General features: G+C 40.9%; 1 protein-coding gene across 1 annotated transcript in view; it reads left to right on the forward strand.

The window, feature by feature from the left end:
• LOC138979503 (synaptotagmin-6-like) overlaps positions 1-17,500 on the forward strand; it is a 108,582-nt gene that overhangs the window by 69,534 nt on the left and 21,548 nt on the right. The window contains exon 3 of the mRNA XM_070352217.1: positions 13,294-13,560. Within this exon, the coding sequence (XP_070208318.1) occupies positions 13,294-13,560 (267 nt within the window). The remainder of the gene's footprint in view (positions 1-13,293; positions 13,561-17,500) is intronic.

Consider the following 17,500-nt stretch of genomic DNA (forward strand, 5'->3'; position numbering starts at 1 on the left):
GAATTAATTTCTTAGATTGCCACCAATGGCTTTTAAACTGTGGACTGCCCCAAAGATGTTATTGTTTAGGAGCAGTTCGTCAGCTGATAAGTCCGTCGATTGACCTCTGATACGCTCGAAGAAGCAGATGATGATGATGATGATGATGATGACATTTTCACTCAGACTATATATTCAAAAGGCAAGAGTCTCTCTCTCTCTCTCTCTCTCTCTCTCTCTCTCTCTCTCTCTCTCTCTCTCTCTCTCTCTCTCTCTCTCTCTCTCTCTCTCTCTCTCTCTCTCTCTCTCTCTCTCTCTCTCTCTCTCTCTCTCTTTGAAAAACTAAACAACCGTAGAAATCACAGCAATGACGAGGCAACGTTTAATATGGCCTGAAGCGTTTTCCTCCTTATTGATCACACTACACGTTTCAACGACCAGGCAGAAAACTTCGTTTTTAGAGCAATTACTCCCAACATAGCTTTAGCTAAAACGAAATGACACTAGCAATGACATGATACATTTCGTGACAAACCTCACAATTTATTCCCATGGTTTCCCATTGATACGGCGCTGTGTAGGTGGGGAGAGCAAACCGCCCATTAGCCATTAAAACGCTGTTTGGTGTTTAGCTTTGCCTCTCTCACTCACTCTCTCTCTCTCTCTCTCTCTCTCTCTCTCTCTCTCTCTCTCTCTCTCTCTCTCTCTCTCTCTCTCTCTCTCTCTCTCTCTCTCTCTCTCTCTCTCTCTCTCTCTCTCTCTCTCTCTGAAAATATCTTTTGTTTGACTAACGTCTTTCAAAACACGCCCCAAGAAAGCAGTCGCAGTTTGTTGTGGATTTTTATTTTTTACCTTTAAAAAAAACACAAAAAAACCAACACTTATTGTTCGTGCAGAAGCGAAACGGATCAGGTGATATTTGCGAACAACGTAAGATCGTAATTCTGATCAATATTGTTTTGTTTTGACGGATATTTGCTTTTTGTCTAAACAAAATCGTCTTTTGCCCGTACGTTTACCAGACCTGGGAACCCATACGATTTCGCCGTATTTTGTACGCATGATTGTCGAGAATACGCTCAGTACGGTCAGTGGGAAAAAAATACGACGAGAAAAATTCCTAGACTACTTTTCTTCACAAGGGGGCGCGCTTTTATACTTTCTTCTCGAAAAAAACCGGAACACGATGAACAGATTTGAATGGAACAGCCAGACGGGCGCAGTGGCCTAGTGGATCCGGCCTCCCAAGCGGAAGTGGTTTGAATCCCGGGTGGGTTAAGGGTGGAGATTTTTCCGATCTACCAGGTCAACTTTTGTGCAGACCTGTTAGTGTCTTATTCCCTTTCGAGTGTACACACAAGCACAAGACCAAGTGCGCACGGAAAAGATCCTGTAATCCGTGTTCGGTTGGTTATAGAAACAACAAAAAATATCTAGCATGCATACCCCCAAAAGCGGCGTATGGCTGCCTAAGTGGCGGGGTAAAAACGGTCATACAGGTAAAAACCGTAGGAGTTTCAGCCCATGAACGAAGAAGAAGGGGGATATTTGACGAGCTGTACTCACGCACAACGGGACATGTAATATCAGGGACAATCTCACCTTCATTATCCGTCATTTATATGCAGAGGCAACGGGGAGAAATATATATCTATACATGTATATTGGTAAAAACACGCGCGGAAACATCTGTTGCATCCGTTTGTTTGACTGAAAGGATGGAGGAGGAGGGGGGTGGAGTTTGCAGTTTTAAATGGAACACAAATCCTTATCCTTAATTGCTGCGTGTGCCATTCAAATCATGATCAAGAATAATTATATTTCTGTTGTTACTGCGTAATTTGTAATTCCTATTTTCTCAGGCTGTTACATATTAAAAGAAATGATTATTACATTCTACGGGTCGACGGAGGGACGTGGTGGCGGTCTGCTCTCAGGAGGGGACGCTCACTTAGTCTGGCTCCGCGACTTAGCAGTCAATGTCGTTAGTAGGGGGCATAGTAGGTAGTGGGTTGAGTCCGTTAGCTCGGGACAGACCCACTACTGAACACCGTCGAAGTGACTCAGCAGAAGTGCAGTGTCAACTTCCGAGGGTAGCCTACCGCAACGACCCGACATCCCTCCCTGGAGCGTCTGTAAAATCGACAGGTCTGGCAGCGGAACAAAATTCAGATGTGGATGGAGCAGCGAATGCAGGGACGGGGCGGCGTGAGAGAACACCGGAACAAGGAACAGGTGTAAGGACAATAAACACAAAAAAACAAAAAAAATCTATTTGAACCGGTCGAACCGCTTATTTGGTGGTATCTCAGGGTATCGTAAAATGTAATCACATTTCTACGTACTTACGTGTCTGCATAAAGGTTATTCCATTGTCTCCTTCCAAAGAGGATGTCAGGCTTGAACAAAGACATAATGTCAATTAATGGTCTGTGTCAAGATTGTTGATGGCAGTGGAAAGGGAAGTCGGTGTTTGAAGACCGTAAAACATTCCTGATGCCTTTGATAGATTGGTTGTTATTTTCAATTTTAAGTAGCTTTATGTATGGAAACGGGGTTGGAACAATGGATATAACAAACTAGAGCTTAAATAAACAGTGGGGAGGGGGGGGGGGGGGAAAGCGCATAAACGAATTGAACGAAAGACGAATGAAAAAACAAGCGAGAAAGGTTAGTTTAATTTTTGACAAAACAAGATATACATTAGAAATCAAGACGTACAAAACAAAAACAAAACACCATAATATAAACATACAAAAGTCGCGTCACTGGATAAATCACAGAGAGAGAGGGGGAGAGGGGGAGAAGAGAGAGAGAAAGGAGAGAGAGAGATGGAAGAGAGAGAGAGCGAAAGAAAGAGAGACAGACAGACAGACACAGAGAGAGAGAGAGAGAGAGATAGAGACACACACACAGAGACAGAGACAGAGACAGAGAGAGAGAACCAGCATCACTCATCCCTACAAATGGTCATTAATGTGATATAATGGAGCGGCAAATGTCAAAGTCAATGTCCCGGGTATGAGCCTAGCGAGCTCAGACTTTCGGATCCCTCCATGACATGCCATTAGAAGTACATCTTGATATACTGCCACTGCCTTCTTGCTAGCCTCTCTTGCTCTAAGCTTCTGTGTGTCTATTGCCTGCTGAATGTTCGATTGAAAAGTACATACGTTATTTTCTCTCCAGCAGTACACACAGCGTTTCCTTTGTCGTCAATTTTTTTCATTGACGAAACAATAATATAACACAGATAATCAACGAAAACCCTGTTCAGTTTGCTTTTTAACTGTGCTTGATTCAGAATGATTGGCCTTCGCTTGTTATCCTCGTACTCGTTAGAGGTCAAAATCAACGTCAAAAATAGTGTAGGTCGGCTCACTCTTTTCTCATTTTTCTGTGATTAAATTAAAAAATAAAACACACCAAAACTCCAAATTATCAATAATAACAACCTTAAAAGTAATAAGACTAATAATTTCATCAAAAGCATGTACATATTTGTGTCTGGTTACTCCACTTTTGTGGTGCGTTGAATTAACTGAGTGGAGGTCAGATGTGACAACTGTAGCAGTGCGTGTAAACTAATATTATGATTACATGTGAGGAAACTTGAGCGCCTTTTGTATGACATTTACTCATCTTTAGGTACATGTACAAGGTATAATGACATAAGGAACGTATGGTGGACATTTCAGATAGCCCCTGAATAGTTTAAGGGTGTTGCCTAATGTTTCTTGGAACATTGAAAAATACTGCTCTCAGGAAATCATTTATTCGCTTGCGGCTTCGTGGCAGGCGGAAGAAAAAATCAGCCAGATAAGTTTTCGTTATTGTTTGTCTGTGCACTTAAAAGACCGTTGGGTCGATATATTTGTGAATGTATTGTTTTGTCAATAACAAACGTACCAACAACCTACCTTTCTTATTTTTTTTATTCTTATTTCCTATAACGGCTAAACTATTTCATCACACTAGCACACTAAAAGTTATTATTCATCAAAAGGAAATGATTGTAATTAGTAGAGCTACTTTTGTACTCTTAATATTCAAAATAAATTGTTGCAATACACTTATAAATACAATTAAAAACTACACTGTCAAAAGAAGTTTATTTACCCTTGAAATGCTTATTCCACCCATGTGTGATGTCGCGCAGATCAGACTTACTGATTTTTCTGTTTCCGAATCGGTGAAAATTCCAACCAGTAAAGTTGGAGGTTTCTGTTTAAGCGATGGGAATTTCTGTGGCGAAAAATGCGACAAATGTACGTGCACGCCGTGACGTCGTTCCCTTGCGTAGAATTACGAACATCCACATGTTATCCACAGTAACATGGCCTTCGTCAACAGTGTTCAAGGGATATATCGTGTGATATATCGTCTGTGACACAAGATTTAAAAATATGCGTTCTATCAGTTACTGTTGTTGATGATAATTAGTTTTAACGTCCTCTTAGAACCATTTGGCCTATCTTGGTACAGGTAGAGTTAATATGCTTTATGTGGGGACAAGACACTGGACAAACATGCAAACAGAGAACACATAATTATGATCGTGTTATATATCTGGAAGTCTGTTGTTGCGATATTTCAAAATGGGGATGGAAGTAATGATTGTGTACGCGGAATGTGGTTGGACTGGAGCGGTTTTGTAGGATTATTTGCTTTTTATGTATATATAATATGTTTATATTTGTGGCTGAATAAGTTATATAAAAAGACATAAAGAAATAAATTTAAAAAAATTTAAAAAGTTAAAAAAGTTAAAAATAAAAAATAAAAAGTTAAGAAAGTTAAGAAAGTTAAAAAAAAAGTTTTAAAAAAAATAACAAAATTATTGTTGTGCATACTACACGCACTTGGCAAGAAAACAGCGATCGGTCCTGGTGATTTTATGGCAGACAGATAGACAGGCAGACAGACACAAATCAACCAAACAAACGGAAACAAGTATGCAAACTTGTACGTAGTATCCCCCTTTGCTGTTATAACGTACGTCTTTGTGGTTCTGGCAAAAAGCAATAGCACTCGTTTCACCTTCATTGGTCTGATTGAAATATTATACGATAATTGTATTTTTGACCATCATATGACATTTTAAAGAGATCGAGACAGTCAGTGTTCCTCCGAGAAAATCGATACATAATTTGTTTTAACAGCCGACGATCTGCTTCTTTAAATTACTGGGTTTTCCCCCAAAGCAATGAATACGTAAACAGTAGCAGACACCAAAAAGGCCAAGCACGCTCATGAGGGGCGTAGAGTGAGATAGGGAAAGATTACCACAGAGAGAGAGAGAGAGAGAGAGAGAGAGAGAGAGAGAGAGAGAGAGAGAGAGAGAGACTGACAGACTGACTGACTGACTGACTGACTGATTTTTATTTTGCAATATAAAAAGTAGAATGCAGATAGGTTGGAGCAGAAAAAGAAACGGCCATCGGTCACACACACACACAGACACAGACACAGACACAGACACAGACACACACACACACACACACACACACACACACACACACACACACACAGACACACACACACACACACACACACACACACACAGACAGACACAGACAGACACACTCACACACACACACACAGACACACACAGACAGACAGACACAGACAGACACATCACACACACACACAGACAGACACACACACACACACACACAGACACACACAGACACACACACAGACACACACACACACACACACACACACACACACACACACACACACACACACACACAGACACACACAGACACACACACACACACACACACACACACACACAGACACACACACACACACACACACACACACACACAGACACACACACACACACACACACACACAGACACACACACACACACACACACACACAGACACAGACACACACACACACACACACACAGACACACACACACACACACACACAGACACACACACACACACACACAGACACACACACACACACACACACACACACACACACACACACAGACACACACACACACACACACACACAGACACACACACACACACACACACACACACACACAGACACAGACACAGACACAGACACAGACACACACACACACACACACACACACACACACCCATACACACACAGCACCATACACACACACACACACACACACACACACACACACACACCCATACACACACAGCACCATACACACACACACAGACACACACACACACACACACACACACACAACGCTCCTCTTTTTAAACACAAACTGACATAGATCTACTCCCACACGAACCTCCCACTCCGTATTACTCCTCGGAAACACGTCAAACAACCAACTCGGGTAAAACAGTCTCAACTGTCTCATCGGAGAGTGCTTGCTGCTCTTGCTGGTTAACGAGATTCCAATGTAGACTGATATTGTAATGAGAAACTGAACACGGTCATGTTCCCCGCCACAGACCTGTCCTGGCTGTAAAGGTACAGTCCAACCTGCGCTGGCGACCACCTCTTGGTAACGAACACCTGCCCATTACGACCACCTAAAAAACCCGAACAGTGGGTTTTTTTCGTGCTACAAAATTCACATGTTTATAGTAGTCAATAGAGACCACCTGACTATAAAGACCACGTTTGGTTGGTCCCTTGAGTGGTCGTTATAGACGGGTTCGACTGTACCTTCCTTCCCGTGGAAACCATTGTGTAGCTCATCATAGACCCGCGCTGACTTTTGTTTGCAGTGACGGCATCTCTCCACTTCGTCACATACCAAAAACCTACAGCCTGGCTGCTTTTTTATATTTTTGATTTAATAGCACAACTGAAAAATATGTCAATCTGTGAATTTGATTCAGCAAATACGTCCTACTCTTTACAGAAAGCAGCGAAGTCGTTGTATGTTGGTGTGTGTCATAGTAGAGAGGTACGTGCTCTTAACCCGTGTTGTGGGCTGGACTGACTTGTGGTGGATATGATCGCTAACACGAGAGTGCCTATACGTAAAGGCAAGTGTCTTTAGGCCAAATAAAAATATATGTTGGTTTAGGGTAACCCGACCGACCCTCAAACTTTTTTTCAATTCTAAAAAACAACCTACCTTTTGGCACATTTTGCGAACCATACCGAGACTAACGGAAGTAACCTCCTTTAAAATCGACTAAATTTAAGAAAGAAAGAAGAAGAAAAAAAGACGACCTACCGACCCTACCTTTTTTGGTCGCGTTACCCTAAACTAACGTATTTTTGGGGGGCCTTACAGGCACAGTCCTTCTTGTGAAAAACCTCTCAGATCTGGCCTAACACCAACTCTCTCACTATCTAACATTTTACTCCTTCAACAAAAACCTAGGTAATTATGTCAGAACTAACGATTTTCCCCCCAACCTGTCATGGTGCTAAACCACGCCAGATAAGCATCTGAAAAACACCCCGACCTTTACGTGCACACTGGCTTTAAATGCACACTCCTTCTCGTGAAAACAAGGTGTAGCCAGGCTATTACATGGGATGAAATCATCCCACCACTTGTACACCTACCAAAAATCAACAGCCTGACTGCTTGCTGTGGTGAGTTGTAATGTTTTGATGACTAAACAACAAAGTGACTGTGGTGAGATGTAATGTTTTGATGACTAAACAACAAAGTGACTGTGGTGAGATGTAATGTTTTGATGACTAAACAACACAGTGACTGTGGTGAGTTGTAATGTTTTGATGACTAAACAACAAAGTGACTGTGGTGAGTTGTAATGTTTTGATGACTAAACAACACAGTGACTGTGGTGAGTTGTAATGTTTTGATGACTAAACAACACAGTGACTGTGGTGAGTTGTAATGTTTTGATGACTAAACAACAAAGTGACTGTGGTGAGTTGTAATGTTTTGATGACTAAACAACAAAGTGACTGTGGTGAGTTGTAATGTTTTGATGACTAAACAACACAGTGACTGTGGTGAGTTGTAATGTTTTGATGACTAAACAACAAAGTGACTGTGGTGAGTTGTAATGTTTTGATGACTAAACAACAAAGTGACTGTGGTGAGTTGTAATGTTTTAATGACTAAACAACAAAGTGACTGTGGTGAGTTGTAATGTTTTGATGACTAAACAACAAAGTGACTGTGGTGAGTTGTAATGTTTTGATGACTAAACAACAAAGTGACTGTGGTGAGTTGTAATGTTTTGATGACTAAACAACAAAGTGACTGTGGTGAGTTGTAATGTTTTGATGACCAAACAACAAAGTGACTGTGGTGAGTTGTAATGTTTTGATGACTAAACAACACAGTGACTGTGGTGAGTTGTAATGTTTTGATGACTAAACAACAAAGTGACTGTGGTGAGTTGTAATGTTTTGATGACTAAACAACACAGTGACTGTGGTGAGTTGTAATGTTTTGATGACTAAACAACAAAGTGACTGTGGTGAGTTGTAATGTTTTGATGACTAAACAACAAAGTGACTGTGGTGAGTTGTAATGTTTTGATGACTAAACAACACAGTGACTGTGGTGAGTTGTAATGTTTTGATGACTAAACAACCAAGTGACTGTGGTGAGTTGTAATGTTTTGATGACTAAACAACACAGTGACTGTGGTGAGTTGTAATGTTTTGATGACTAAACAACACAGTGACTGTGGTGAGTTGTAATGTTTTGATGACTAAACAACACAGTGACTGTGGTGAGTTCTGATGTTTTGATGACTAAACAACACAGTGACTGTGGTGAGTTGTAATGTTTTGATGACTAAACAACACAGTGACTGTGGTGAGTTGTAATGTTTTGATGACTAAACAACAAAGTGACTGTGGTGAGTTGTAATGTTTTGATGACTAAACAACAAAGTGACTGTGGTGAGTTGTAATGTTTTGATGACTAAACAACAAAGTGACTGTGGTGAGTTGTAATGTTTTGATGACTAAACAACAAAGTGACTGTGGTGAGTTGTAATGTTTTGATGACTAAACAACAAAGTGACTGTGGTGAGTTGTAATGTTTTGATGACTAAACAACAAAGTGACTGTGGTGAGTTGTAATGTTTTGATGACTAAACAACAAAGTGACTGTGGTGAGTTGTAATGTTTTGATGACTAAACAACAAAGTGACTGTGGTGAGTTGTAATGTTTTGATGACTAAACAACAAAGTGACTGTGGTGAGTTGTAATGTTTTGATGACTAAACAACAAAGTGACTGTGGTGAGATGAGCATATTCTTTTCAAACCTTGTTCGTTCCGTGTTGCGTCTGCTTTTTGTTATATTTAGTCAAGTTTTGACTAAATATTTTAACATCGAGGGGGAATCGAAACGAGGGTCGTGGTGTATGTGCGTGTGTGTGTGTGTGTGTGTGTGTGTGTGTGTGTGTCTGTGTGTGTGTGTGTGTGTGTGTGTAGAGCGATTCAGACTAAACTACTGGACCGATCTTTATGAAATTTGACATGAGAGTTCCTGGGTATGAAATCCCCGAACGTTTTTTTTCATTTTTTTGATAAATGTCTTTGATGACGTCATATCCGGCTTTTCGTGAAAGTTGAGGCGGCACTGTCACGCCCTCATTTTTCAACCAAATTGGTTCAAATTTTGGTCAAGTAATCTTCGACGAAGCCCGGGGTTCGGTATTGCATTTCAGCTTGGTGGCTTAAAAATTAATTAATGACTTTGGTCATTAAAAATCTGAAAATTGTAAAAAAAAATAAAAATGTATAAAACGATCCAAATTTACGTTTATCTTATTCTCCATCATTTGCTGATTCCAAAAACATATAAATATGTTATATTCGGATTAAAAACAAGCTCTGAAAATTAAATATATAAAAATTATTATCAAAATTAAATTTTCGAAATCAATTTAAAAACACTTTGATCTTATTCCTTGTCGGTTCCTGATTCCAAAAACATATAGATATGATATGTTTGGATTAAAAACACGCTCAGAAAGTTAAAACAAAGAGAGGTACAGAAAAGCGTGCTATCCTTCTTAGCGCAACTACTACCCCGCTCTTCTTGTCAATTTCACTGCCTTTGCCGTGAGCGCTGGACTGACGATGCTACGAGTATACGGTCTTGCTGAAAAATGGCAGCTACTTGACTAAATATTGTATTTTCGCCTTACGCGACTTGTTGCCTTTTGTGTTTGTTTGTTCCTGATGAAGCTTACATAAGCGACAATTCGTACTGTCTTGTGCTGTTCTTGTATCGGTGAGTACAGATATCTTTTGTTTTTTAACTATGTTTTGATGAATTAATTCATCAAAAAGTTATCACTGTACACAGAGAGCACCCATGACCAAGTGGAGGGATAGTGTTATCGTTTAAAATAGTGAGGCGAACTGTTTCAAGGGAAGGAGTGTGCAATTAAAGCGTGTTAAAGTGTAGACGTAAAGGTCGGGGTGTGTTCCACATGCTTATCTTGTTGGGTTTAGCATCATGATCGTGTGGGGAAAATCGTTAGAATCGTAGTTCTGAAATAATTACCTGGAGGTTTATGAGCGAGTAAAATGCCAGATAGTGAGAGTCGATGATAAAAGTATGTGTCCTTCTTTCTTTCTTTCCTTCTTTCTTTCTTTCCTTCTTTCTTTCTTTCTGTACGTAAATCCGTCCGTCTGTCTGTCCGTCTGTCTGTCCGTCTGTCTGTCCGTCTGTCTGTCCGTCTGTCTGTCCGTCTGTCTGACCCTTTGTCACTCTGTCTGTCTCTCTGTCTTCTTTCTTTATCTTTTATTTTTCCTTTTTAAATGTTTCAAATTTTGTATATCATTTATTTTTATCGAATGGAACTATGTATCTTTCTTCTACTTTTCTTTTTACACAGCTAAAATACCTTGTCACAGCTAAAATACGGTGTCACAGCTAAAATACGTTGTCACAGCTCAAATACGTTGTCACAGCTAAAATATGTTGTCACAGCTCAAATACGTTGTCACAGCTAAAATACGTTGTCACAGCTAAAATACGTTGTCACAGCTAAAATACGTTGTTACAGCTAAAATACGTTGTCACAGCTAAAATACGTTGCTATGAGGGGTTTTTTCTTATGTTTTTTCCCCGTTTAAGAATTTTAGTTTGTAGTTTCATCCGACTAAATGCAGTGAACCTATATTGTCTATCTGGCCACGCTTAAACCTAACTTTGCGTTTAAGAAAGTTTGTTTGTAAACGCTATTGCCGCTTCAACACACGTGTGTATTTTTCCGTTCACTTCCTATATGACTTTGCTTCGCAATCACCGAACCGCAATACAATCCCTCAAATAACTTTACTGATGCTATATCACCTAGCACATCACACTTTTCCAAACAAATTATTGCTGGTAAAAAAAAATCTCACGTCACCACAGCAGTTACCAAAGATAGAAACTTGGGGCGGTTGTGGAGGTGATTGTGTGTTTCCGTCACGGAGTTGCGGGGAAGTGCAGGCAATCCTTCCTTCCCAACAATGCACACGCTTCTCTCCTTCAGTTCACACCATTTTTGCAAAGACCTTTTCAAATACATTTGTGGTGGGTGTTTTTTTAGGTCTCAGCATTACATTGCCCAAAGATAGAAGCTTCGGACAGTTCTAAAAGGGATTTCGTGTGGCGGTTACAGAAATGCGAGTCAGTGTACGGAAACCTCCCCTTACCCCCCCCCCCCACACACACACACACACACACACACACACACACTCACACAGACGAACTCACACACACACGCACGAACGAACTCTCACACACACACACACACACACACACGAACTCACACACACACACACACACACACACACACACACATACGCACGCACGCACGCACACACACAGACACACACACACGCACACACACACACGCACACATACACACGGCCTCGCCCCGTCCCTACATGCTACCCTCCTTCACCGTATATCTACAAACTCCTGAGAACGCCCACGCCTAACGCCTTACTCCTATTAAGTCCACGGGTTTCCCCTCAGAATGCTCCTGTCTCCGTCCATGTCTGGCGTCTTTATCTGCTTCAGCAAGCATCTTCCTTCAACTAGAAAACGAAAGAGACAAAAATATTTAACTAAGTGTCAAGGGGAGCAACGCGCATGCCTGACTCCTATTAACCTACGGATTTTTGAAGGACCCCCCCTCTCACATTCCGTGTCTGCCTTGTTGTGCCCCAGTGGGCATCCTCCTTCAACTACAAAATTAAAGAGAAAAGAATATTTAGCTGTATGTCAAAAAAGTATGTCAAACCTAAAGAGGCGTTACTCTTTATTATGCGACGTTTTTCTTCAGACATTAAGCATGTTTGTCCGTATGATTATGTCCATACAAGATGTGAAAGGTTGTACTCCATTTTCGGCGGGTTTCCCACTGCAGAGTGCTACAAAGATAATATTCATCATTGTAAAGTGTTACAATATTCACTTTTATCACCATAATTATAGTCTTTGAAAAAATGCGTCTTCGTCACTATAGAATGTTTCAATTAAGATCGCCTTCATCATTGTACAATGTTACAAATTTCACCTTTATCACCATATAGTCTTAGAAACAACGCGTCTTCCTCACTGTGCATTGTTACAAATACTCGTCACACAAACTCGTCTTCAGCAATGTAGAATGAAGTGTGTCCAACATGCCCTCTATAGTTATGAGACCAAGGGTAGGATGGGAGGCAGCGAGAGAGGTGAAGGGAGGGGGAAATGTCTTCAGTGCCGTGTGCGGGGCTGTGAGCAGTACCCGCCAACGTTCAGCTCAGGCACCGTCGCGACTGACTGAATTGGGGGGTTTAATGTCAGCTTGGACTAAATGCCTATACACGTATTGGACATGACTTTGGTTATATGATATTTACACCGTCGCGGCTAACGCGCCTCAGTTTTATACCGAACTCTGCACCCTCATTCAAGGAAACTGCACCGCGCTATTCTGGCCATAACCGGCTCGGTTGGCCTAGTGGTAAGGCGTCGGCCCCGTGATCGGGAGGTCGTGGGTTCGAACCCCGGCCGGGTCACACCTAAGACTTTAAAATTGGCTATCAAGTGGCTGCTCCGCCTGGCGTCTGGCATTATGGGGTTAGTGCTAGGACTGGTTGGTCCGGTGTCAGAATAATGTGACTGGGTGAGACATGAAGCCTGTGCTGCGACTTCTGTCTTGTTTGTGGCGCACGTTATATGTCAAAGCAGCACCGGGTCGGCTGGGCGTTAAGCAAACAAACAAACTAAATATTCTGGCCATCTGTCCGATTTGCGTCCTCCTGCAGGGCAAACTGATAGGAAGATGTGTAAGTTACACCGACCCAGAGACTAAGGCAAAGCCAAATGCTCGTCTCAAAACTATCTGTGTTCCGCAGGTGTCCCTGATGCCGGGCAAGCTGCAGAAGCAGACGTCGGAGACGGTGAAGCACACCAGGAACCCCGTCTACAACCGCGAGTTCTTCTTCAACGACATCAACATGGAGGAGCTGCGCAACTTCCGGCTGCGCATCAAGGCCTTCAGCAAGTCTCAGAACCTTAAGCTGGCGGAGTACCTCGGCGAGGTCAACATCCCGCTCGTCAACTACGACCTGCTCATGGAGAACCGGATGTGGTACGACCTCCACTTTAAACCCTATGAGCAGGTGAGTTATGTGCATTTTGATGGTTGGAGTTGGAGGGGGAAGGGAGGGCGTGTTTATGAAACCTTTCACAAGGCTCAGAACTTGGGGCTGGTTGAGTATTTGAGGGAGAACTACATCCATTTCACCACTAACGAACGTCTCATTGCGAATATGATGTGGTACGAACTCAATTTTAAACCCTATGAGCAGGTTAGTTATGTGCAATTTGATGTTGGGATTTGGTGGGGTTTGCGAGTAAAACGTCCTGAATTTTAATCCCTATGGAGTCGTGTCTGTAAGGAGTGTGATTGTGTGTGTTTGCGAGGGAGGGTAAATTGAGGTCAGCATTCCTCCTTTACTACGATTGTCTCACAAAGAACCGGATGTGGAACGACCTCCATTTTAAACCATATGAACATAATAAGTAGCTTGCTTACGCGGGAGGGGCTGGGTTCGGCTTCTACAAGTCCCAGGACCAGGAGTATGTGACGGAGGTCAACTTTCCTATCATCAACAACGTCCTCCTCATGAAGAACAGGATGTGAAACGACCTCAATTTTAAACTCTATGAACATATGAGTTAGTGGATGGTGTGGGAGGGAGCGGGTAGAGGGAGGTGGTATTTATGTTCCTGCTACTTTCTGACTTACTGTTTACGTTCAGATTCAATGCGTGGGATGACCTCTCGCATACTTGATAATGGGTTTCTTTGTGTGTCGGCGGTGGTTGTAGATCGATAGAATCATGGTACTTTCAGCGTCTGCTTCCCTGAAATAGCTTTCACTTTTAGTTCATTCTTCAGTAAAATGGGAAATAATCTTCACTTTAAGATAATGAATACTGTAATTGTTCTTGCAATGTTTGTGCAAGGGAAGTATGTGTTTAACCTTGAATTTGTCTCTCACAAACGGTTGTTCTAAATTCTGTAGGGCTCTTCTTCTTCTTCTTTGTTCATGGACTGACACATCCACGTTCAGTGGAGAGATATGGGGGGAGAGAGAGAGAGAGAGAGAGAGAGAGAGAGAGAGAGAAAGAGAGAGAGAGAGAGAGAGAGAGAGAGAGAGAGAGAGAGAGAGAGAGAGAGGGAGAGAGAGAGAGAGAGAACTCAGAACTCAGAAACTTTATTCGCTAAAAACCTGATAGTTCATTGCCATGGGGAGGGTTGGGGCGAGGGAAACAATTTCGAATTTAATAGAAGTTCTGGGCTGAGGTCCACGAGAAAGTTGCCACCCAAAACGGGAGCCACCCGCAGTGTTCGATTGGTTGAAACTGAGATTGGTTGCGATTTCAACGAATCAGAACCTTAGGCATTTTTTTTTAATGTAACAAAAAACAAAAGAACAAAAACAAAACAAAAAAAACTTCTTTTTTTTGGGGGGGGGGGGGATTTTATTTAATAAACTGATTGACTGTTTTATATTTTGTATATTTTATACTTAATATAATATATAATGAGCTGTTATTGATATTATAAGATCGTAAAATAAAGCATCTCCGTTTGTAAGTCCTAATATCTCATTGAAAAAAAAGCTGATTCACAAAAGAAAAGAAAAAAAAGAAGAAAAAAAAACGGAATCAGAACCCTCGGTTTTTTTCTCTACCGTTTGGGTGGCACCCACTTTCGGTTCGTGCACATCAGTCCTGGGGTCTGACTTTCCTGCGTCGTACATTTGTTAATCCACCATTCTTCTTTTTATGTCCTTTTTACATTTAGTCAAGTTTTGACTAAATGTTTTAACGTAGAGGGGGGAATCGAGACGAGGGTCGTGGTGTATGTGCGTGTGTGTGTGCGTGTGTGTGTGCGTGTGTGTGTGTGTGTGTGTGTGTGTGTGTGTGCGTGTGTCTGTGTGTGTGTGTGGAGAGCGATTCAGACTAAACTACTGGACCGATCTTTATGAAATTTGACATGAGAGTTCCTGGGTATGAAATCCCCGAATATTTTTTTCATTTTTTGGATAAATGTCTTTGATGACGTCATATCCGGCTTTTCGTGAAAGTTGAGGCGGCACTGTCACGCCCTCATTTTTCAACCAAATTGGTTGACATTTTGGTCAAGTAATCTTCGACGAAGCCCGGACTTCGGTATTGCATTTCAGCTTGGTGGCTTAAAAATTAATTAATGACTTTGGTCATTAAAAATCTAAAAATTGTAAAAAAAAAATAAAAATGTATAAAACGATCCAAATTTACGTTTATCATATTCTCCATCATTTGCTGATTCCAAAAACATATAAATATGTTATATTCGGATTAAAAACAAGCTCTGAAAATTAAATATATAAAAATTATTATCAAAATTAAACTGTCGAAATCAATTTAAAAACACTTTCATCTTATTCCTTGTCGGTTCCTGATTCCAAAAACATATAGATATGATATGTTTGGATTAAAAACACGCTCAGAAAGTTAAAACAAAGAGAGGTACAGAAAAGCGTGCTATCCTTCTTAGCGCAACTACTACCCCGCTCTTCTTGTCAATTTCACTGCCTTTGCCATGAGCGGTGGACTGACGATGCTACGAGTATACGGTCGTGCTGAAAAATGGCATTGCGTTCAGTTTCATTCTGTGAGTTCGACAGCTACTTGACTAAATATTGTATTTTCGCCTTACGCGACTTGTTTATTGTTACATTTAGTCAAGTTTTGACTAAATGTTTTAATGTAGAGGGGGGAATCGAAACGAGGGTCATGGTGTATGTGCGTGTGTCTGTCTGTGTGTGTGTGTGTGTGTAGAGCAATTCAGACTAAACTACTGGACCGATCTTTATGAAATTTGACATGAAAGTTCCTGGGTATGAAATCCCCGAACGTTTTTTTCATTTTTTGGATAAATGTCTTTGATGACGTCATATCCGGCTTTTCGTGAAAGTTGAGGCGGCACTGTCACGCCCTCATTTTTCAACCAAATTGGTTGACATTTTGGTCAAGTAATCTTCGACGAAGCCCGGACTTCGGTATTGCATTTCAGCTTGGTGGCTTAAAAATTAATCAATGACTTTGGTCATTAAAAATCTGAAAATTGTAAAAAAGAATAAAAATTTATAAAACGATCCAAATTTACGTTCATCTTATTCTCTATCATTTTCTGATTCCAAAAACATATAAATATGTTATATTTGGATTAAAAACAAGCTCTGAAACCTAAATATATAAAAATTATTATCAAAATTAAATTGTCGAAATCAATTTAAAAACACTTTCATCTTATTCCTTGTCGGTTCCTGATTCCAAAAACATATAGATATGATATGTTTGGATTAAAAACACGCTCAGAAAGTTAAAACAAAGAGAGGTACAGAAAAACGTGCTATCCTTCTTAGCGCAACTACTACCCCGCTCTTCTTGTCAATTTCTTTGCCTTTGCCATGAGCGGTGGACTGACGATGCTACGAGTATACGGTCTTGCTGCGTTGCATTGCGTTCAGTTTCATTCTGTGAGTTTGACAGCTACTTGACTAAATGTTGTATTACGCCTTACGCGACTTGTTTCTTCTTTTTCTTCTCTTTCGTAATGTCACTTACAGTCTGTTCTTCTGTTATGGTAATGGCCTTGTCCCTTCTATTTCAATGAATGTTCTGTGCGTGTTATATTGTGTTCCTTCTGAAATGATTGGGGGAATAAGTCTCCCTTGTAGATTTTGCCTGTGAATTATTTGCAATCATGTAAAAGTACTAGATTTGGAACAGTACAATTTTGGTCTGTTCTCCTTTTCCGTTCTTTGCCTTTCTTTTCTTGTTCTTGTCTTTGTTGTTCTTTTCTATTCTTTTTATTTCTTAAGAAACAAATAGTTACAGTTTATGGTTGACCAAGAATAGAGCAGTGTAAGGGTTTAGCAGCCTTTTGGAGGAAGTCAGACCCGTATTTGTAAAAACTGTCCGCAATCAAACTTTGCCCACAAAAAGCAAAAAGCCTGCGCACGAGTGTACCTCGTTTTACTGTTTGGTTTAAAATCTAAATTGG

The sequence above is a fragment of the Littorina saxatilis genome, linkage group LG1 (genome assembly GCF_037325665.1).
Source record: "Littorina saxatilis isolate snail1 linkage group LG1, US_GU_Lsax_2.0, whole genome shotgun sequence".
NCBI lineage: Eukaryota > Metazoa > Mollusca > Gastropoda > Littorinimorpha > Littorinidae > Littorina > Littorina saxatilis.